This window comes from Moschus berezovskii, chromosome 12 (genome assembly GCF_049115385.1).
Source record: "Moschus berezovskii isolate FMDL1 chromosome 12, NW_MosBer_1.0, whole genome shotgun sequence".
Taxonomy (NCBI): domain Eukaryota; kingdom Metazoa; phylum Chordata; class Mammalia; order Artiodactyla; family Moschidae; genus Moschus; species Moschus berezovskii.
Genome location: NC_142471.1, coordinates 13,654 through 35,610, shown reverse-complemented (window position 1 = coordinate 35,610; position 21,957 = coordinate 13,654). Strand labels below are relative to the sequence as shown.

The 21,957-nt window shown below is 61.0% G+C and overlaps 3 protein-coding genes and 1 long non-coding RNA gene across 4 annotated transcripts; all 4 read left to right on the top strand.

Moving 5' to 3' along the window:
• Positions 1–156: 156 nt before the first annotated feature.
• Positions 157–6,215, top strand: LOC148775906 (kinesin-like protein KIF19). Its single transcript, XM_088841805.1, has 4 exons — positions 157–680; positions 2,421–2,566; positions 4,203–4,390; positions 6,079–6,215. The coding sequence occupies exons 1-2, from the start codon at positions 441–443 to the stop codon at positions 2,562–2,564; spliced, it is 384 nt and encodes a 127-aa protein (XP_088697931.1). The 5' UTR covers positions 157–440; the 3' UTR covers positions 2,565–2,566; positions 4,203–4,390; positions 6,079–6,215.
• Positions 6,079–12,481, top strand: LOC129555911 (kinesin-like protein KIF19). The gene is made up of 11 exons (XM_088841804.1): positions 6,079–6,244; positions 6,880–7,054; positions 7,163–7,361; positions 8,450–8,720; positions 8,807–8,928; positions 9,398–9,534; positions 9,785–9,890; positions 10,056–10,143; positions 10,810–11,204; positions 11,358–11,565; positions 11,814–12,481. The coding sequence occupies exons 2-11, from the start codon at positions 6,921–6,923 to the stop codon at positions 11,942–11,944; spliced, it is 1,791 nt and encodes a 596-aa protein (XP_088697930.1). The 5' UTR covers positions 6,079–6,244; positions 6,880–6,920; the 3' UTR covers positions 11,945–12,481.
• Positions 12,482–17,696: 5,215 nt separating this feature from the next.
• On the top strand, positions 17,697–20,098 carry LOC129555918 (protein tweety homolog 2-like). The gene is made up of 4 exons (XM_088842466.1): positions 17,697–18,705; positions 18,965–19,152; positions 19,618–19,710; positions 19,901–20,098. The coding sequence occupies exons 2-4, from the start codon at positions 19,039–19,041 to the stop codon at positions 20,096–20,098; spliced, it is 405 nt and encodes a 134-aa protein (XP_088698592.1). The 5' UTR covers positions 17,697–18,705; positions 18,965–19,038.
• Positions 20,004–21,847, top strand: LOC148775905 (uncharacterized). Its single transcript, XR_016038711.1, has 2 exons — positions 20,004–20,418; positions 21,506–21,847. It is a non-coding gene; the product is annotated as an uncharacterized LOC148775905 (long non-coding RNA).
• The last annotated feature ends 110 nt before the right edge of the window (positions 21,848–21,957 follow it).

Genomic DNA, 21,957 nt, shown 5'->3' with positions numbered 1-21,957 from the left:
AGATGATCCGGGACCTGCTGAACCCTGCCTTGGGGTACCTGGAGCTGAGGGAAGACTCCAAGGGAGTGATCCCGGTGGCCGGAGTCACCGCCGGAATCACCCAGGTCTCCACCATCAATGCCAAAGAGGTGAGTCTTGTGCAACCAGCAGGGTAGTGGAGGACAGTAACCTCTGTGTGTGTGTTTGGGGTGTGACCAGAGGCAGCAGGGCTCTGCACCCAGGGAGCCGCTGCGGCTCAGCTGGGCTGGAGCTGGGGCAGGCACAGAGGACCTGGATGACACGCCCGCGGCCACGCCGACCCTGGGGACCGGCCAGGCACCCCGCCTTCCAGTTGACAGACAGGCCCTGACCTCTCGGCCCCCACAGCACACGGGGGGCTGACCCGGCCCTGCCTTGGGCCCCTTCCCAACCTCGCAGAAGCAGGACTGGGGAGCGTGCCCATGGGCCCCCAGGAGTGGCTTCCCTGCTCTGCCCCACCCACCCAGATCCTGCAGCTGCTGATGAGGGGGAACCGGCAGAGGACCCAGGAGCCCACGGCCGCCAACCAGGCGTCCTCGCGCTACCACGCTGTGCTCCAGGTGGCAGTGCGTCAGCGCAGCTGGGTCAGGGACGTCCTGCAGGAGGTGCGGCAGGGCCGCCTCTTCATGAGCGACCTGGCTGGCTCTGAGCCGGCCTCCCAGGTGAGGCCGGCTCCCCCTGGGGCTGGGGGCAGAGCTTGGGGGGCCGGGCAGGGAGGCTGGCCCACTCTGCTCCCCAAGGGGAGGAGTGGGGACTGTCTCAGGGAGGGTGGGAGTGGGGGTGCTCCGGAGGGGAGGGCAGTGAGGGATGGCACAGAGGACAGGAAGGATGGCTGGGCTGGGCTGGGGTACCCCAGGGAGACCCCCCAGGGGCTGTTTGTGGGAAGGGGCCAGGGAGTGTGAGGGTCTCTCCAGGGAAGGAGACAGTGCATGTCCCGGAGGATGTGGGGAAACAGCTAAGAGAATGAATGGGCCCGGTGAGGAGCTGGGGCCCCACGGAGACGATGTCCCCTGATGGGGGGGACCCTGCCCACCACGTCAGGGAGAGAAAAGGGCCCGCCACCCACTTGTCAGTGTTCGTCGCCCTCCATCGCCGTCTGCCCGGCCCTGCCACCCAGACCTGGGTGCAGGCCCCCTCTTGTGGGCAAATTCAGGAGTTTCGTGGTCTCCTGCATCCATGGGCATCTCACCATTAGCACTAAGGCAAATGCAAGCACCAGGGAGAAGTCACAAGGGCTTCGTGCTGGAATATGTGGGGTTGGTTTCAACAGGGTGGAGTGGGAGAAACACATTCTCTTTCCATAAAGGCCTGAGGGCTCCCTGGAGGAAGGGGGTGGGCAGCAGCCAGTGGGGAGAGGGTGTGCCCTGCAGCCGCCGGGTCCCAGCTTCACCAGGCTGGGCAGAGACGTCTCCCGAGGGTGGCAGAGCCTCCTGGGACTCGGTCCTGTCCTGTTCTCACATCCATTCACACACAAATTCATGCATTTCCTAACGCACAGGCTTCTTTTTATATATATATTTCCTTATTATTTATTTATTTATGTATTAGCTGCTTTGGGTCTTAGTTATGGCACATGGAATCTTTAGTTGCAGCATGCAAACTCTTAACTGTGGCATGTGGGACCTAGTTCCCTAACCAGGGATCGAACACAGGCCCCCTGCATGGGGAGCGCGGAGTCTTAGCCCCTGGACCACCAGGGGGTTCCTCACACACCTTCTTACACACATGTACACGCTGTCCCATGTACACATGCAATTCACACATGCTCACACGCCCTTCCCCGCATACACACAAACTTCCGTCCTTCCCCTCCGGAGCCTGGCTCTCTCTCTAGAGCGGGGAGCCCACGGCCGTGCCGGCTCCCAGCTGAGCTGCCTGGGAAGTCTCGACCTCCCTCCATCTCGCCCTCGGCGCTGCCCTTAACTGTGCCAGCGGATCGGTCCCCAGGGAGACGAAGAGCCAGGCTCTCAGCCCTCCTTGGGAGCCTCCTGTCCCCCGCTCTTGTCCAGCGTGCACGCTCAGTTGCTTCAGTCGTGTCCAACCCTGTGACCCCATGGAGTGTAGCCTGCAGGCTCCTCTGTCCATGAGATTTTCCAGGCAAGGGTACTGGAGTGGGTTGCCATGCCCTCCTCCAGAGAATCTTCTAGACCCAGGGATCGAACCGGCGTTTCCTGTGTCTCCTGCGTTGCCAGGCAGGTTCTTTACCACCAGCGCCCACCTAGGAAGCCCCACTGTTGTCCAGAGACCTTCTCGTTCTCTGACCTTCTGGAATGCCCTCCCTGGGCAGAGGGCAGACCAGGTCCTCAGCGTCTCTTCCTTGCAGGGCCCTGGGGGACGGGGAGGGAGTTTACAAGCCAGGATGGCCTGGGGTGGGCAGTCATACCTGCTGCTCGCCCCCCCAGACATGGAACCGTGGGCAGCGCATGAAAGAGGGGGCCCACATCAACCGCTCGCTGCTGGCCCTGGGCAGCTGCATCAACGCGCTGAGCGACAAGGGTACCAAGAAGTACATCAACTATCGCGACAGCAAGCTCACCGCCTCCTGACGGTACCAGCTGCCACCGGGCCTGGGCCCTGGGCACCCGGGGTGGGGCTGCCAGCTTCGCAGACGAAAATACAGGACACCCAGCTGCATGTGAATAGTAGATAAATAACAGCATCCGGTTTGGGTGTCACTGTGTATGTCCCATGCCATCTTTGGGACATGCTTATGCTTTAAGAAAAGCCCACTCATTTATCCAAATTTCAGATCTAAACTGGGTGTCCTGTGTGTTAGGGCTTCCCAGGTGGTTCAGTGGGTAAAAAAAAAAAATCTGCCTGCAATGCAGGAGATGCTGGAGACGTGGGTTTGATTCCTGGGTTGGGGATGATCCCCTGGAGGAGGGCGTGGCAACGCATGCCGGAACTCTTGCCTGGAGAATGCCATGGACAGAGGAGCCAGTCCACGGGGTCTGGAAGAGTCACACATGGCTGAAGCGACTGAGCACGCGCTCGCAGGCCCCTGTTTGTGAACAACAGGGAGGGAAAGAGTTTGCATCTGAGCATCTGACCGTCGCCCTCCCGCCAGCCCCAGGGCTGTGGGTTTGAGGGAACTGGGAGTCATCTGGATTTGGGGGTTCAGGTGGACAGTCAGTCTCGTGGCTCCCAGAGGCTGCCTTTGTGGGGTTAGGGCACGCTCCTGGCTGGGCTCTGAATGCAGTGCTTCACCCCCCGCCACACCCAGCTCCTTTTTGGAGAGGAGGGAGCCATTCTGCATGACTTGTGGGATCTTAATTTCCCAACCAGGGATTGAACCTCGGACCCTCAGCAGTGAAAGCATGGAGTCCTAACCGCTGGACAGTCAGGGAATTCTCCGCAGTTGTTTCTATCGGGTCAGCGTATCTTAGTTAGGGGGTCATTATTTCCATTTGCAGACAAGGAAACTGAGGCACTGGGAGGCTAAGTAACCTCCCCAAGGGCTCACGGCAGTAAGTGCTGGACGTGGGGCCCCAGCAGAGGTCTGGCTGGACTGATGGCAGAGCTGCAGGTGACCTGACGCTGGGCATCAGCCCGCCAGCATCACTGCACCTACAGGCTGGGGGTACGAGAGCCGGCTCCTGCCACCTAGAAACCCGAGGGAGCCGAGGGTTAGGGAGGTGAAGGAGCTTGCTTGAAGTCACTCAGCTGGTCACTGCCGCACCCGAGGGCTTTGCCCCCAGGCCCCGGTAGCCCCATACTCTCTCCGTTGAAGAGGGCAGAGCAAGCCCGGGGCAAGGGAGGCGGCGGCCACAGGCCCAGTTCACTCCATCACCAGCCTCTCTCCGGCCAAGACAAAGGCGCCTTCCTGTCAGCAAAGGGGGTGACCTGGAAGGCCCAAGGAGATGGAGAAGCCCAGGACCCCTCAGAGCTCTTCCCGCTCTGGTTCCCACCAACGTTTCCTCATCCTCATGGATATGAGGCGGGGAGAAGGAGAGCTGGGAGACCCTGACTCAGATGCTGGAAATTTTCAAACACGAACTTTGGAGAAGAAACTGGGAGAGGGAAGAAGTGGGGAGACGGCAGAGGGGGCGGGGAGGGGCCGCGGGGACTCGGCTCCAGCACCCGTGCGTGTGTGAGAGAGAGCACACCCACGAGGGCATCACGGGCGGGAGCAGGTCCAGGGAGGCGGCCCCCTGCTGACCACCGCCCTCCCCCGGCCCGTCCAGGACTCCCTGGGGGGAAACAGCCGCACGTGATGATCGCCCTGCGAGCAGCGCCTCCGAGGAGTCCCGGAACACCCTGACCTACGCCGGCCGGGCCAAGAACATCAAGACCCGGGTGAGGGGGCCCCTGCTGTGTGCCCCCAGGACTCGCCTTTCTGGGCCAAGATTCAAGCCCCCTGGACTGATTCCAGGTCCTGCCACCCCCCAGCCCCCCGAACACACACACTGGACCGAGCCACCCTGCTCTGGCCCCCCGTAACTTGCCAGGGAGCCCACAGCTTCCGAGGGTCCCCTTCTCTTTTCTAACTTGATCTGGCTGTGATCAGCCCTTATTGTTGGGTGCGGGCTTTCTCTGTTTGCGGCGAACCGGGGGCTCCCCCCAAGTTCACAGTGGTGACTGATGGATTCTCTTGTGCGACACGGGCTCTGGGGAGTGTGGGCTCCGTAAGGGTGGCTGTACGGGCTTAGTTGCCCCGTGGCATGTGAGAGCGTCCCAGACCAGACACTGGACCCACGTGCCCTGCATGGGCAGGCAGACGCTTGACCGTCGGACCACCAGGGAAGTCCCTGTGCTCCTCCGGTTCAGAGTCTGTGCTCATCCCCGAGGTCTGGCCCCCAGCCCCTTCCTGTTTCCTCTTAAGAGGTGATCGTTCAGACCTTTACTCCCAACAGTGACAGTGTTGGTGACTTATGAGTGCTTCTACTGTGAACCCCTTATCAGTTCATCTCGTGTGATCCTCAGACGAGGCAGCCGTTACTTCTGTCCTCACTTTACAGTTGAGGAAAGTGAGGCTGGAGGGAGCTAAGTGGCTTCCCAGTTGGGTAGGAGTGGCACTGAGGTCTGCCCCGTCACCTTTTCTGGTCAGTGTGTTAGAATCCTGGCTCTCTATGAGGTCATCTGGGCCCACCCGTGTCAAGAGTCTAAGAACCTAACCAGCATTCTCCTAACACTTGAGTTGTCCGGTGACTGTTTCAGGAGCTGGATGCGTTCTCTCTGCTCTCTCCATTAAGGAACTTAATGGTGGGAAGAGACCCTTAAAAGAGCGAATTGATAGTTCAGAGTATTATTAATAGCAGGAAATCACACCAACAGCAGGGAGGCCAGTGGGATTCCCACGAACCTCTTTAGAGCCGGTGAGTGGGACTCTGAAGGATGAAGAGGGGACTCCCGAAGGGAGGGAGCAGTAAGGACGGAGGCTCCCAAGGCAGGGAGGAGGAGGTGTCCGCGCGGAGGGGGCGAGGGGACCGGTTCCTCGGCTGAGTGAGCTGAATGAAACCAGAGAGAGCAGTGCGCCCTCAGCCCCAGATGAGGAATCAGGGCGTTCCCCGCAGTCGGGAGCCAATGAAGGTTGAGTGGCGCAGGGGCCAGGGCTGGGGCGGGGCACGATTTTAGGAGTATGCCTCTGGTGGAGGCATGTAGTTTGATAGGTTGTAGGGTTGGAGGCAGGGCTTCCCTGGTGGCTCAAGTGGTAAAGAATCTGCCTGCAATGCGGGAGACCTGGGCTCAATCTCTGGGTGGGAACGATCCCCCGAGAAGGGCATGGCAACCCACTCCAGTATTGGGCTTCCCTGCTGGCTCAGATGGTAAAGAAGACTCCCACAGAGAGGGAGACCTGGGTTCCACCCCTGGGTTGGGAAGATCCTCTGAAGGAGGGCATGGCAACCCACTCCAGCATTCTTGCCTGGAGAATTCCCATGGACGGAGGAGCCTGGCAGGCCATAGTCCATGGGGTCGCAAAGAGTCAGACACAACTGAGCGACTAAGCACAGCACACAGTCGGAGGCGGAGAGGTCATTGCTGTCACCCAGGAGAAAGGAAAAGGGGGTCCCCGAGGGCAGGCCCTGGCCTCCGGGTGACTGTACCCCGCCCCCTCCCCAGGTGAAGCAGAACCTGCTCAGCGTCTCCTACCACATCGCCCAGTACACGAACATCATCGCTGACCTCCGGGGCGAGATCCAGAGGCTCAAGTGCAAGATCGAGAAGCAGGGCGGGCGGAGCCCAGACCGAGCCCAGCTGGAGCGGGGCGACACGCGCCACATCCAGGGTGCGTGCGTGCGTGAGGGGGAGCCCGTCTCCCGAAGCCCTTCCAGGCTGCCTCGGGGTGCTCTGTGGTCAGACAGCGCTGGCTTCAAAGCCGGGCTCTTTCTGACTGAGCAGCCTTTAAGCTTTCTGTCCTTCAGCTGTCAAACAGAATCGCGATCTCTGCCTCACAGACCTGACCCCAGAATTCGGTGGTATCAGAGTGAGAGCCACCTGGGCGTTTAGCTGTGTGCGGGCTTCACTCTGGGGACTGCAGTGAGGGCTGTGAGACTGCGCCCGGCATCACCAGAAGGGATACGGTTCCCTTACAGATTTTCTGTACTTGCTTTGACGATTTTGCAGCACATGGCAGTAGAGTGTCTAAGGGGTGCCTTTTACTAGCTGACAGAAAGGCGCTCTAAAGGCTGGCGGAAGCCCACTTCATACAGGGAGGCTGGGAGTCACCTTTGGGTCACCGCCTGAAGACAGTGTAGAAATGGGATGTGGCAGGGGGTAATCTAGGAGGTCTTCCTGGAGGAGGTGGTTGCACGGAAGTCTTGTGGGGAGAAAGAGAGAGGGGAGGGCCCAGGCGGACCCAGACTTTCCTGGCCTGACTGTTCCTCCTCCGCTGACCTCTCCCACTTCCCATTCAACGGGCAGCCGAGGTCCAGCTGCACAGCGGGCGGGGTGAACAGGCTGCGATGGAACACCTTCGTGAGCAGCTGATCAGCACCTTCCAGGAGCAAATGGACATTCGGAGACGCCTGCTGGAGCTGGAGAACCGCGGCATGGAGCTGCAGATGGACTCCTCCTGCCACCTGCTCACCATCACCGGGTAAGCACCGCTGGCCTGGGATGGGAGCCGGGAGCTGGAGCTGCACCTTGTGCCCCCCAACCCCATGGCCTGAATCCCCCGTCTCCTTTGGGGTTGGGGCTGCGGCAGCTGGAAGCGCAAGAAGTCACGCCAGGCACTCAAGTGGCGGGAGGAGCGTCGGAAGGAGTCCTTCACTAAGGATGACACCGGGAAGGACTTGGACACCGGGGACGGCCAGCCAGACATCAAGGAGCCTGCCGAGGTGGTGTCCGCCCGCAAAAGCATCGCCACATTCATGACTGAGCAGAAGAAGCTGCGAAAGCAGAAGGTCCCTGGGGCTCGGGGGGCTGGGCAAGGGTGGTTGAGAGACTCAGCAGGAAGGGGCTGGGGGAGGCTTGTGGGAGGCGTGAAACCTGGGCTCTCAGGCCACAAATCCCGTGTGACTTTGAGTCTCTCTTTCGCATCTGAGGGCTTCCCTGGTGGCTCAGATGGTAAAGAATCCGCCTGCAATGTGGGAGATGCCGGTTTGATCCCTGGGTCGGGAAGATCCCCTGGAGTAGGAAATGGCTACCCACTCCAGTAGTCTTGCCTGGAGAATCCCTATGGACAGAGGAGCCTGGCGGGTCACAGAGTCGGACACCAGTGAGGGACTAACGCTTTGTGTGTGTGCTCAGTTGGGTCTGACTCTTTGCTATCCCATGGGCTATATAGCCCACCAGCTTCCTCTGTCCATGGGCTTCTCCAGGCAAGAACTCATCTTTAAAATGGGAGTGGTCAACCCTAGTGGGGTTGATGAGAAGAGTAAATACATCCTTTCACATATTAAAGACTCAGGAAACGGGTAGCCAACATTCTAATTAGGATTTTCCAGATCGCCCTTCTCTGTTCTGGAGCATAGCCATACCAGGGGGCTTGGGTCCACCAGTCCAGAGGGCATCAGGTGAGCTGGGGTTGAGCTGGTCCACAGAGCTCATTTCCCTGGATTCCCTGGTGGCTCAGATGGTAAAGGGTCTGCCTGCCAATGCGGGAGACCGAGGTTCGATCCCTGGGTCGGGAAGATCCCTTGGAGAAGGAAATGGCAGCCCACTCCAGTATCCTTGCCTGGAGAATCCCATGGGAGAAGGAGCCTGGCGGGCTGCGGTCCATGGGACCACACAGAGTTGGGCAGAACTGAGCGACTTCCCTGCACGGAGCCTGTTTCAGGGCTGGGTTGCAAGAAGGTGGCACAGAGGGGTCACCCAGGAGCAGTCCCCAGTTGCAGAGTTCAAGACACGGGTTCGAAAAGCGGGCCTCGGAGTGGGGCTTCAGCCGGCCGCCCAGCGTCCGGGGCCTTGGAGGGCCGAGGACCCGCTCAGCGGCGGGCGCGGGCGGCCGCTCTCCAGCCACCTGGTGTTGACGGCCCGCTCGGCTCCCCAGCTGGCGCTGGAGCAGCGGTGCCGAGAGCTGCGCGCGCGGGCCCGCCGCCTGGAGGAGACGCTGCCGCAGCGCGTCAGGTCAGAGCAGCAGCGCGAGGCGCTCGGCCTGCTCTGCCGCGTGCATGAGCTGGAGCTGCGGAACGCCGAGATGCAGCCGCACGCCCTGCGCCACGCCGGGGCGCTCCGCCACTGCCGCGAGGTCCTGCGCCACCTGGAGCAGCGCCGCAGCCTCTGCGAGGAGATCATCCGCGCCCAGCGGCAGCTCATCCAGGGTAGGGGCCCCGCCCCGCGCGTCCGGCCCGCCGCCGAGGGTCCCGGGGCGCGCGCTGAGCCCTGCCTCTCCGCTCCCCCGCCGCAGACTGCAACCTGGCCGTCCCGCAGCACCTGAAGGAGCTGTACGAAGTGTACCTGCGGGAGCAGGAGGAGGGCAGCCTGGAGCGCGCCACCATGATGGACCGCCTTGCCTCTCAGGCCCTGCAGGCGGGTGCCCGGGCCGGACCATGCGCACATGACTAAGGGCGGGGCTGAGGACCAGGGCAGCGCCTGCCAGCACCTAGGGTGGCCTCGGGACCCGGCTGGCTGGTCCCCAGAAAGCTGGCTTCTCCTTCTGCTTGTTATTCGACCCAAAGCCTCCCCAGGCTCCCCTCCTGTGGTGTTCTTCTCCGGCACGCGTCTCCATCCAGGGTCTAAGGATCAGGGTTGGCCATCTGAGATAGCACTAAGGGCCCCAGATGCCCTCCCAGGAGACCAGGCCACCAGGCGGTGCCACTGGGGATGCCTAGCAGACCACGGCTGGACCCTGGGACTCAGAACACGAGCCCCCCTGTCTTCTGGGGCTCCCAGCCCAGATTACAGCCACAGACACACTGTGTGCCTGTGTTAGGCAGGCTGTTTACTCAGTCCGAGACCAAGTCTTCCGACTCCCCTCTTGCTCCTTTCCCCTCCCCAGGACAGCACCTTGCCCAAGATTAGCCCCCCAGGAACCGTGCCAACCCCGGAGGAGTCTGACCTAGAGAACGTCAAGATGCCGAACTCCGAGTCCCCCCACCAGCACAGAAGCTTCCTTCCTCTACTCAGCACTGAGAGGTGAGCCTGAGGACCACTTCCGGCCGTCCAACCCACCTGAGACACCGGGCCGTGTCTCAGAGATGCCATCCCAGACCTGGCTCCCCAGGGAGGATGGAGCAGGAACGGAAGGCGGGGAGGGGGCACATGTCTGGAGCCGTACTTTGGGGTCCTCGTTCCCACAATGCAACAGTTCTCAGGAGGGGTGGGCGTGGGACTCCTGTGGTGCCAGCCTGGGCAACAGCTGCCCGTCCTCCTCTGCTGACCTCAGTGAAGCCAACCACCTGTTAAAGGCCAGCTCCCGGGCCTGGCAAGCGAAGGGCTCCTTTGTGCCCACCCCACCCCCTATCCCGGCCAGCAACCTGGTGACACAGGAGGTGAGCAGCAGGCCCCACGGGCCCCCCGGGCTCCCCTGATGTGGGTGGGAGTACCCGGGGGGGACACCCAATGGTTGGGATGGAACTTTTCCAAAACAGCCCTCTGAGGACGTAGGGTCCCTGCTGGGTCCAGTGGCTTCTCTTCCCAACCCATTCATCTCACAGGCCACCACTCAGGTTGCTCTGAACGGCCAGATCAACTTCTCCCCTGAAAGCATGGAGAATCTTGCGGAGATCCCCTTGACCCGCAAAGGTGTGTCCCCTGCCTCCCCCCACCCCCTCATCAGCCTGAGCCTGGAATCATCCCAACAGCTCAGAGCACCCAGCACGAAGCCCCTTCCTTCCCTCTCCGCTGCTGAACACACCCAGGCATCATTCTAGAAAGACAGGCACCGGTGCCCAGAGAAGAGTACCCACCTGCTCTGTCCACACAGAGCAGGGGACACAGTCGGAAACCAGAATGGGGAACACATGGCACTTGGGATCACGCCCCCTCCACTTGCCACTGGGAAATAGTTGTAATGGCAAATAGAGTCCGAGTCCTCCCTACCCTGTGGCCACAGGCGACCCCCATTATCTTAGCAATCCATCCTCAGAACCTGGGACTTCCCTGGCGGTCCAGTGGTTAAGACTCAGCACTTCCACTGCAGCGGGTGAAGGTTCGATCCCCAGTCGGGGAACTAAGATCCCGTATGCCATGTGTCATGGTCCAAAAAAAAACAATCTCCACAACCCTCTGGGGTTAGTTTTACCATTGTCAGTTTACAGATGAAAAGAAGGCTCAGAAACTTGCCCAAAGTTTCTCAAACAGCAAGCAAGTTGGGGTGAGCTACAGCAAAGAAAGGGGTGTTGGAGGTGCAGGAGGGGGAGGAAAATGTGGCCTTGATCCCGGGCTGGGTGCCCCTCTGTCCTGCCGTAGGGAAGAAGGAGACCCCGACCGACACCAAGGGCATCTCCGTGAAGGCCGCCCCGTACCGCTTGCAGGCCCTGGGGGCCGAGGGGCGCCAACTGCTGGCACCCACCATGAGGCACAGCAGCCTGTCCCTGTACTCGCTGGGCGAGACTGATGACATGCAGCTGCCCGGACTGCTGGCCTGCAAGCGGCCGCCCAGCCCCACCCTCCAGCACACTGCCAGCGAGGACAGCCTGTCCAGCAGCACGGGCGAGGCGCCATCCCAGGCGGTCGAGCGTCATGGCGATGGCCCTTGTCCCACACCGCAAGGCCAGAAGAAAAGCCTAAGCAAGAAACGAGAGGAGTCCCTGGAGGCAAAGAGGAAGCGGAAGTCCCAGTCCTTTGAAGTCACAGGACAAGGGGTGAGCCTAGGGGGACAGGAGCTGGGGGTGTCAGGGCCCCCTCCTTGCCGGGTTCTGAAGCCTGGGCTGCTCCAGAGGCCTCAGGGTAACCCTGGCTGTGCACCACTCTCCATGGAGTGTCCCCCAAGTGAAGCTAACATCTCCTTGTTTCAGACCCCCACGCAGATCCCAGCTCATCCGGCTCTCCAGCCAGCACTGCTCTCCCGCCCCAAGATGCACGTTGCTGGGCTCCGTCCTGTGGAGAATCACATCTCAGACCAGAGGATGCCAGTGATTGGGCACCTAACCCCTACCATCCGGCCCCTGGGAAAGGCCACGCTGCCTATGGCCACGGTCAAACTCCCTCCGTGCCAGAACTTGGGTAAGTACCAGCAAGTGTAGGGGGGAATAGCAGTGGGGAGAGGGGAGCCCTTAGCCAGGCCAGGGAGGAGGCTGGTTGAGCTCCCTGCCCCTATGACTGCCCCTTGCTGGAAACAGGGTTCCTGAAGACTGTTGGTGGGACTGGCCTCTTGGGGGGTGCCCCGAGGGAGTTCAGAGCCACTGTGGGTCATGACCGAGGCATGGAGAGGCATGCCTTAAAGCACAGCTCCTGGCCCCTCCCCGTTGCAGGCCCCGAGGACCCCTCCCCCCTCGCTGTCCCCTCCAACCCACTGGGTGTTTCCGGACGGGTTAGTCGGATGCGCCGCCTGCCCTATGGCACAAATACCCAAGGCAAAGATGGACGCTTCCAGCACAACTGAGGGGCCCTGCTTGGATCCGGCCCTCCTGCCCGCCAAGGCTTGATAGGGTGTGGCAGGAAAGGGAGACGGAGGCTGGGCAGATGTGGGAGACCTGGCATCAGGAGCGCGGGATCTCAGAAAGCTGGGGCCCCTGGGACCCAGGAATCATGGGGGCGCCTGCCCCCCCACTTCCGTGCCTTCAGTGCTACCGGGAAGGGGAACTGAGCCCAGGAGGCATGGCCTGGATGGCAGGACTCCCTGGCTTCCCAGCCCTGGATCCCAAGGCTGCCTGGGCAGAGACCTCTGTTGCCGAAACTCTACTCTAAGATCTGCAGTCAGACTTGGCCTGAGGAGTGGGGGGCGGGGGTGGAGCAGGGAGGGACTGTTAGTGGGATAGGGCTCCTGGGCCCACATCCGGGACAAGGGCATGCTGGATGGTTGGGGAAGGGGCCGATGGGCATTCCCCCTACTGTGGCTGGGGGGTGGGAAGGAATCTAATTTTGTTACTGAGTAGTCGCTTCCCGCCCCCCAACTCCTTTTAAACAATAAAAATGGCATTTGAGTTTTGTTGGCTGTTGCGGAAACTAGACCTTGTCTGAAAGGTGGGGTGATCCTGACAGACTGGGCTTCCCTTCCCGGGTGGCGCTAATGGTAAAGAACCTGCCTGCAGTGCAGGAGATGTGGGTTCGATCCCTGGGTCAGGAAGATCCCCTGGAGGAGGAAATGGCAACCCACTCTAGGATTCTCGCCTGAGGAATCCCACGGGTAAAGGACTGGCAGGCTGCAGTCCACGGGGCCGCAGAGGGCCGGACACGACTGAGCGAATGAGCGCATCACTGATTAAGATTCAACCCAAGTCCCCTCCTCCCACCACACCCTCTTCCTCTCCGGCTGGTTGACACCAGTCAACAAACTCCGGAGGGAAAGCGCTTTTCCTCTGGACCCTGAGGTCTCTGCCCAGAGCCCCTCTCAGGAGAGGTCAGAGACAGGGTTGTGCTTACCCCTCCCACCCCAGGAAGTCAGGGCTCAGAAACTGCTCAGCTGCGCCCCTCAGTCTCAGGTGAGAAAGCTCCCCGAGGTGCACCTGACCATCCCGATGCTTTCCCTGCCCTGTGGGGACGGGGCCCTTGGAAAGCTAGTGAACGATGGGGAGTCCTGACCTGTGGAGCCCTCCTTGGACTGTTTTTACCCCCAGAACTGGGTGGTTTAATCATCCCCTTGCCACTCCGAGCACTGGTTTACTCTACCAAGAGCATTGGCTTCCCACGCAGTGCTGGGTTTGGAATTTCTCTCGTTGTGAAGAACAGGAGCTACTCTTCTTGCGTTGCGCCATTGTTAAAGACGCAGGCCTCTTAGGCGCTTTCTTAGATCCGTGGCTATGATCCCTCAAAACTATGATCCGTGGCATAGATCCGTCAGACCTCGCCTGGTCTGACACTGTGTGTGTCTTCTAGAAGCAACGGGAACCAGGGTCCAAATACATGCCTCCCAGGAGGCTGCCGAGAGATGGCTTAGACCTGCTCCGTCCATGGCGTGGCCACTGGTCACGTGTGGCTGTTGGAACAAAGGCTATGAGGGACTTCCCTGGCGGTCCAGTGGTTCAGACTCTGCACTTTTGCTGCAGGGGGCGCGGGTTCAACCCCTGGTTGAGGAAGATCCCGCATGGCCCACAGCAAAAGGTAAAGTAACTGAAAGGGTGGGCACATGTATGTGTATAACTGCGTGGCTTTACTGTTCCCCCGAAACTGTCACATCGTTGCAGAGCAGCTATACTCCCGTGCACAGTAAACAGTAAATCAAAAACTAAGGAAAAGGATACATACTGTACAACATGAGTATAGCCAGTCTTTTATAGTAACTATAGATGGAGTATAACCTTTAAAAATTGTGACTCATTTTTATACGCCTGTGACTTACATAATATTGTATTGCAACTATGCTTCAATTCTAAAGGGAGAAAAGAAAGTAAAAGGAGAAATTAACTTCCTCGGTTGTATCAGCCATGTTTCACGTTCTCAGCCACGCGTAGGTAGCGGCAGAGAGTGGTCAGTGTGTAGGTGGTCCGTGTCCATCGCTGCAGAAAGTTCTAGGAGACAGTGCTGGTTCAGACACAGCCGGGGGAGGGAGGGTGACTCCTTTGGCCAGGCACAGGCCGCGGTGCAGCCCCCTGAACCCCAAGGGCTGTCCACCGTGCACACTGGGTTCTTGCTGTCCGGGTCAGGGCTGGCCCCCGGTCTCATCAGTGTAGCCACCGGCTATGGGCAGTTAGTCCCACGATCAGGCCAGCGGGCCAGGGGCCCCGGGCGGGCAGTGCTTCCCTGACCGCCACTCCCGCTCCCTCTCCTACCTCCTGCTGTTCATCCTGGACCTGGTCCTGTGCCTCCTCACCTGCCTGGGTCTGGCCAAGCGCTCCAGGTGCCTCCTGGCCTTGTGAGTAGCCTGCCTCTGGGTCTGGGGGAAGAGCTGGCCAAGCGTGGGGAGTGACGGTGCCGCCGTCCAGAGGGATGAGGGCCTGGGGGGCCGGGGGCATGTGGGCAGCAGGGGCAGCCTGACGCCCCCTCCCTCCCCCTCCTCAGCACCCGGCCCGGGGTGGGGTTGGGGGCAGCAGCCACCATCCTGCCATCTGGACACCAAGCCAGGGGCAGGTTTCCCCGCTCCAGCCCCTGCCTCCTGGGCCTGACTGTCCTGCAGCTGAGCCGTTAGAGCCGCTCAGCTCGCGCCCTTGCTGCCATCTCTTCCCTTGGCGACCTGTGCCCCGGACATCGGTCCATTTCCCTCTGCCAGCAGTCAGTGGGGCGGTGTCAGGGCTCAGGCTGGGGCTGCCCTCGGGGCCACTGAGAACCAGGGGGGCCAAGGTCGTAGCCGAGAGGAAGGGCCCTGAAGGCTGGGGGCGGGCAGCCACCACGGGGCCCCCACCTGCCAGCCTCTGCTGAGACCCCACCGGCGGCTGCTTCTCCTCTAGGATGCTCTGCTGCGGGGTGCTGGCCCTGCTCCTCAGCTGGACGTCCCTGGCTGCTGACGCTTTCACAGCCGTGGTGAGTTGAGAGCCGTGGGGGTGCCGGCTGGTCCGCCCAGGTGGTCTTCGGTCTGGTGGTGCGTCGATGTGTCCCGTCCAGTGTCCCCAGGGCAGGGCCAGCTTCTGGTCTCAGTCCCTAACCAAGAATCCGAGAGTCTGGGTCCGAAAGGGGCTTGGCTCATCCCTTTTGATGGGGACACAGGCCCCGGGAAGGGAAGAGGCTTGCCCCAGGGTCATGAGGCATTTGGGGGCAGAGCCAAGATAAGAGGGCTGAAGCCTGATCCTTTACCCACCCGCCACGGCCTGTGCGGCTGCGCCTCCTCTGGGTGTGAAGCGCTGACTCCAGATGGTGGGACTGGGTGGGGCTCCAACCCCGTCCTGGAAGCGCCCTCAGGCCTCAGCGCGCACTCCCAGGCCCTCCTCCCCAGCGTCCGGAAAGTGGAAGGTGGCCTCCCGTCCCCTGCGCTTGGACTCACACACACTGTCCGGTTCACAGTGGTGTGTTTCCAGTTGTGGCACCATGAAATGTTAAAAGAACAAAGAGAAACAGACACACACACAGGGTGTCTGGAGTGTGGGCGGAAGCCAGCTAGGCAGGTACGCTTGGTCTCTGGTGGACCAAACGCTCCAGAGGAGCTGTGTGCACAGCGTTCATTCATTCATTCGACGTTCGGCTCCGTGGCTCTCGGGGGTGTGGGTGCCTGGAGATGGAAGAATCAGAAGAACGGGACGTTTCCTCTTAAGTTTCAGCTCATAGGCAGATCATCACAGCCCCATGTGGATCGACACAATGGTGGTACAGGCTGCGTGTCTGTATGTGTGTGTGTTTGTGACAGAGGGGCAGATTTACGGGGATTTCAGAGAACCCCTTAGCTGACTTAAGGGCCACAGAGCAAACCTGTGACCTGCGTCCATTCTGCCCTTTCGATCTGGGAGAAAAAAAGCGGGGGGTGGGGGGAGGCTGGGCTCCCACGGGAAGCCCTCTACCCAAACGCGTGCCTGGCCCAGTGATGGGGCCGGCTGGTGACTCTGGCCTCCACGATGCCCCCAGAATGCATGGACCCTGGTGCTGCTTGTCTGAGTAGCTCTGGGCAGAGCTTGTCCGGAAGAGGGAGGAGGTGGGCCTCTGCTGCTTTGTCCCCCCTCCCCACATCACACAGTGAGCGAGCCCTGGGCAGGCAGGAGCCTACATCCCCAGGGCTGGGGCCCCTCCAGGTACAGGGAAGAGCAGAGTAAGAGGGCCCAAGTGAAAGTCGCTCAGTCATGTCCGGCTCTTTGCAACCCTGTGGACAACTGTAGCCCGCCAGGTTCCTCCGTCCATGGGATTCTCCAGGCCAGGATATTGGAGTGGGTAGCATTCCCTTCTCCAGGGGCTTTTCCCAACCCAGGGATTGAATCCAGCTCTCCCGAATGGCAGGTGGATTCTTTACCGTCTGAGCCACTGGGAGGGCCCAGGTCACGGTCAAACGCATCCTGACGTCATCTGGAGCTAGGCGGGCTGAACAGGGTCCAGGGAGGGTGGCTGCTGGCCGAGGCCACACGCACAGCTGCCTGGCAGACAGCCCCACTTCTCCGGGGACAAGAGTGGGCCCAGGGAAGCTTGCACACGGCGGGCCCTCCCCGGGCGCTTCCAGCTGGCCACCGCGGGCGCCCCTTCGGGAGCCGGCTCCTTCCCAGCGGGCTCTCCTCCCTCTCACCAGGCTTCTGTTTGCAGCTCCCAGCCGAGGGCCCCCGGGTGGCCAGGGAGCTGCAGAGAAAATTCATCTCCCTAATTCGATTAATCAGGCCCTTGTGTGAGAGAGGGCGAGGGTGAGGCAGTGAATGGGCCTTTGACGGGGCTGCAGCTCCTGCTGCATTTTAATAGGAAGTGGGGCAGAAGGAGCCAGGCTCTCCGAGGCTGTTGTGGGGAACTTTGGTGCGGCCACTGCCCCTGCCCCTGCCCGCCCAGCCTGTTTTTCTGGGGCTGCTCTTGTTTTTGTTTTTTAGAGCTGTGGGGAAGAGCGCCACCACTGTGGCCTCACCCCCTCCCTCTCCTGTCCCCCCAGAAAGGGTCTCCAGGAAGGAGCACTGCCCCCCAAGAATGTGCCGGGGGGCTTCCCTGGTGGTCCAGTGGCTGAGACTCCGAGCTCCCAGTGCAGGGGACCTGGGTTTGATCCCTGGTCAGGGAACTAGAGCCCACACACTGCAACTTGGAGTCCCCGAGCCCCAGCTAAAGATTCCGTGAACCGCAACTGAGACCCCGCACAGTCAAATGAATTTTTTTTAGAAAGAACGTGATGAGGAGGCAGGTGGGAGCCGGGGAACTAGGCCTGCCTGCTCGGCCACCCCGCTGTACAGTCCGGACTGTGCGGCAGAGAGGAAAGCCAGCGCCCAAGGAGAAGGAGCGGGGAGAAGTGGCCTCTGGGAGAGGATGGCAGGTCACCCCGGTGCTCTGGCCACCGAGCATGCCCCCTGCTCAGCAGGGGCCCCCAGGAACGTTCCTGAAGTTCCCCAGGCCGCATTTCCTCCTGTGTAGGATGGGCAGAAGAGCGGCACTTTCCGCGAAGGCTTGGTGATGGGGCAAGACGGATCGGTGGGCCCCTGGGAGGTGTGTGGTCAGTGTCCATCGGTTTGTTTTTGTCGTTTAGTCGCTCAGTCATGTCCGACTCTTTGCGACCCCACGGACTGCGACGCGCCAGGCCTCCCTGCCCCTCACCATCTCCTGGAGTTCGCCCAAGTTCATGTCTGTTGAGTCGGTGATGCTATCTGACCGTCCCATCCTCTGCCGCCATCTTCTCCTTTTGCCTTCAACCTTTCCCACTGGTCCATTGGTTTCCTGCACGTTTATTCCCTTTCTAGGAGGGTCATGGGGTGACCTGAAAGGTGGGAGCGCCCCTCATCCCAGTGTCCCGCCGCACCCCCCAGGCCAGATCTGCGGAGGGCCTGGCTCAGAGGGCGGCGTCCTCGCAGCCACCTCTTCCAGGGCCCAGACCTTCTGCCACTCGGCCCCGTGGGCCCTTGGTGGTGCCCCAGCGTGGCCACAGCAGAGCCTGGAGCCTGCGTCCCCTCTCAGCCCTGTGCTCGTCCTGACCTCCCATCTTATCACAACAAGACCCGGACCCAAAAGCTCAGAGATGGACTCAGCACCTCTGTAACTCTTTAGGAAGAGATTCTGGCGCAAGCTTCAAAGATGGACACCCCCCGGAGTGGGGGCGGGCTTGAGAAACTGGCAGACAAGGTGGTGGAGCAGATAACTCCAGAAAGTATCCCGTAGCATCCCCTTCCCTCACCTGCGTCCCTCCCAGGAGAGGCATTCAGAAATCAAAGGTAACAGCACAGAGTGCCTGCTGTCTGTCTGCCCGTCACTTTTCTGAGTACGCTGCGTGGATTGATTCATTAGGAGAAGGGCGTATCTCCTGTGTGATTGATGAAGACGCTGAGACCCAGGCTAAGCCCTTGTCTCTAAAGTTAAGAGAGCCAGGCAGGGGCAAAGCCAGGACCCACCCTAGGGAGGTTGGCCATTGACAGTTCTTCCCCAGCCGGGTCTGAGCCGTGGGGTCCCCATGCTTGAGCTCCTGGGAGTGTGTGACTTTCCTCCACCTCTCCTGTTTCTCCCTGGCTCAGGGCACCAGTGACTTCTGCGCATCTCCAGACACCTTCATCCTGAACATCACAGAGGGCCAGGTCCGCCCCAGTAAGGATCTCAGCTGCTGTTGTCAGAGCCCCCTGGGATGCTCGGTCCAGGCCCGCGGTCAGCCAGACTGTGCCCCTGAGAAAAAGTGAAAGCGTGAGTCACTCAGTCATGTCCGACTCTTTGGGACCCCGTGGCCTGTAGCCCACCAGACTCCTCTGTCCATGGGATTCTCCAGGCAGGAATCCTGGAGTGGGTAGCCATTCCCTTCTCCGGGGCATCTTCCCCACCCAGGGGTCTCCCACACTGCAGGCGGATTCGTTGCCGTCTGAGCCACCAGGGAGGCCCCAGACGGTGCCCTACTTTCCCTGTCAGTCCTGTAGTCACCCAGAGCCACCCCATCACTGTCCTTCAGGTCCCGCCGAACTAAGGGCCGCGTCTTAGAAGCTGCCTCCTTCGGGAGCTCGGGGACGGGTCTGGCCACGGAGGATGGATGAGCACGGGTCACGTGTGAGCTTCTGCCTGACTCCAGTGTCTGTGCCTTGCAGAGGTGACCGATACTACCTGTACTGCAGTCAGAGCACAAGCAGCCCCTTCCTGCAGGTACTGCTCCCCGGCCTAGCTCTAACCCTGCCCCCAGCGCCCCCCAGTGGTCAGCCGCAGCACTGACCAGGAAGGTGGAGGTGCCTGGCAGTTCCGTGCTGCTTTGGGGTCCTCTGCAGGGGGCTCTTGGTCAGCTTGCATGCCCATCCATCACCCTGGATGCTGGTTTCCGTGCAGAGGTTGTGCTTAAGTCTGGGGCGGGCCCCAGATTCTACATTTCTCACAAGCTTCCCGACCAGGCTGTCCCAGCAGGACTCTGCGAGTAGCAGGAAGCAGGTGGACGGTGTAGCTCTCAGGAAGGCTGAGGGCTGAGGGAAAGTCTCCTGCCAGCAGGAAGGGCCGTCCCCGATCAGGGATGTGACTGCAGCTGCAGACGATCGGGGGGCCGCAGGGGAAGCAGGCAGCAGGGGGCTCCTGGGAGTAAACCTCATGTGGGGCTGCGGTCTCTCCCGGCGCAGGCCCCAGGCCCTGGCCGTCTTCCAGCGCTCGCTGAGCGCCATGCAGATCCAGGTGGCAGGAGTGCCGCTGTTTGCCGTGCCGCGCTTCCCCACCGCAGAGGTGAGGCGGCCTCGGGGCGGGCTGGGGAGGGAAAGCGGGTCCCCTCCCTGTGCCGTCTAGCCCCTCCCTGTGGCTTTAGAGGCCTCTCTGCCGAAGCTGCCTTATGCGGTTTCCTCCTGAGACCTCCCCGCTGCCCGCGCTCACTCTCTGCCTCTCGGTCTGTCCGCATGTCCGCCTCTTCCTGCTTCAGAAAGATCCGCTTGAAATCCAGCTCCTGCTCAACTCATCCGAGTCCGGCCTCCACCAGCTGACCGTCTTGTTGGACTGCCGGGGGTGGCACAAGGTGGGGGGTGGCCCTGGGGGGCAGGCGGAGGGCGAGAGGGCTCACCCCAGCAGGCCACATCGTCCCAGGGAGAAGCCAGCAGAGGCTGGGAGAGTGATTGCCTGACTCAGGGGATGGGGTGGGAGAGTGTCTGGCTTCTAGATTCTCTCCAGTGGCTGAGCCGGGGAGACGCAGAGAACGGTACCAGGGGGTGGGGATACGGAGAGTTGGGTCTGTTTCGGGGCACCCTGAGCTGCATGAGGAGGGCTGTTCCCTGGCGCACAGACCCCCAGCCATCTGGTCAGCCCATCCCGTTCCTGAGTCACCAGTGGACACACCGCTCTCATTGCCAGGGTCGTCTCTAGGAATCTGCAGTATCAGACATCCATGCCGGGAGCATGCTGGGCGCACGTGAGCCCTCCTCGCCTCCAAAGCAGGAAGCCAGTGTATGTGGACAAGCTCTCACATCCCACGTGGATTTCGCGCGAACAGTCATGATAAAGATCACGGCTGCAATTTACTGGGTCCCTGTCTTCCACCTCGTTCTGCGCACTGTACATCCGATATGTCGTTTAGTCCTCACTGTCAGACGGTGAAATACCTGATATTTCATGAGAAATGTTATAGGTAGCAATTTGTGTGTGAATTTGGATGGATGGATGGATAGACAGATGGACAGATGTATATATCTTTTTATCTATGAAGTAGCTTACCGAAGATTCCAGAGCTGTCGAGTCGAGGCCTTGGGTTTCCAACCCCGGCAGCCTGACTTGAGAGCTGAGAGCAGGGGGTGGCCCCAGTACCCTTCCTTCCTCCCCCATCTCCACTCCCCATCCCTCAGCGAGTGCTCACAACTGTACCCTCGGATCCACCCTGCTCCATCCACTTCTGTCCCCTCCACAGCCCCCGCCTTGGTCCAAGCACCTCCCTGCTCCCCTGGGTGACAGCCGTGGCCTCCTAACCACTCCCCACTGTCTCCCACCCTCTCACCACCTTTCATACACGGCAGCCAGAGCAGCCTTTTAAAAACCGGATTGGATCACAGCGTTCCGTCCCCAAGTCCACCCATGCCTTCCCATCACCTTGCGTTATATTCAAGCTTCTCCTCGCCTGCACTGTGAGGTCCAGCATGACCTGGCGCCGTCTTGTGTGTCTTCACCTGACCTCTCCGTCCTTCCTGAACACGCCGAGCCTGGCCCCTTTGCCTCAGAGGCTGCAGGCTCGCTCCGCTTCCCTGCTGTCCTGGCCTCAGATTAAATGCCCTCTGCCGTCTGACTCCCCCACCCGCAAGCTCGTCATCTGTCCTGTTCCGAGCCCAGCACACAGTCGGTATTTTCAGCAAATGCGTAGAGAGAGAACCAAGAAGCGCCCCGTTGTGTTGGGGTCCCGAACGTGGGCCCTTCGTGGGTATACACTGTGCCTGGGATGGGGGAGGGGAGCCCAGGCTGGGAGAGAGGGGCTTCCAGAGACCAGCTGGGACCCCCGGCACTGCCGCTCTCCCCCTGCAGCTGCGTGTCCCTCTTCCTCCTCCAGGACTACCTGGACGCCCTCGCCGGCATCTGCTACGACGGCCTCGAGGGCCTGCTGTACCTCGGCCTCTTCTCCCTCCTGGCTGCCCTGGCCTTTTCCATCATGATCTGCCTGGGACTGGGGGCACGGAAGCACTGTGCCACCAGGTGGGCTTCCTGGGGAAGGAGGCGGGAGGCTCTGCTCTCCGGCTGAGCTGAGAACTGAAAGCCTGGGGTGGAGAAGGGCAGCAGGGGGACCGGGCATTCAACCCCAACAGGCTGGCTGGGTTTCTGCTGCAGTGTCCCTGAAAGTCCAGGCAGGACTCCAGAAGGAGGTTGGAGAGGCCCAGAGCAGGGCCAAGGATGATGAGGGCATCGTGCCACAGCCTGACCTCCTTAGCTTGTCCTCTCTTCCTCTGCAGGAGTTCGCGGGGTGATGCTGCTGTATTGAGGGGTGCCCCCAGAATACCGGAAGGA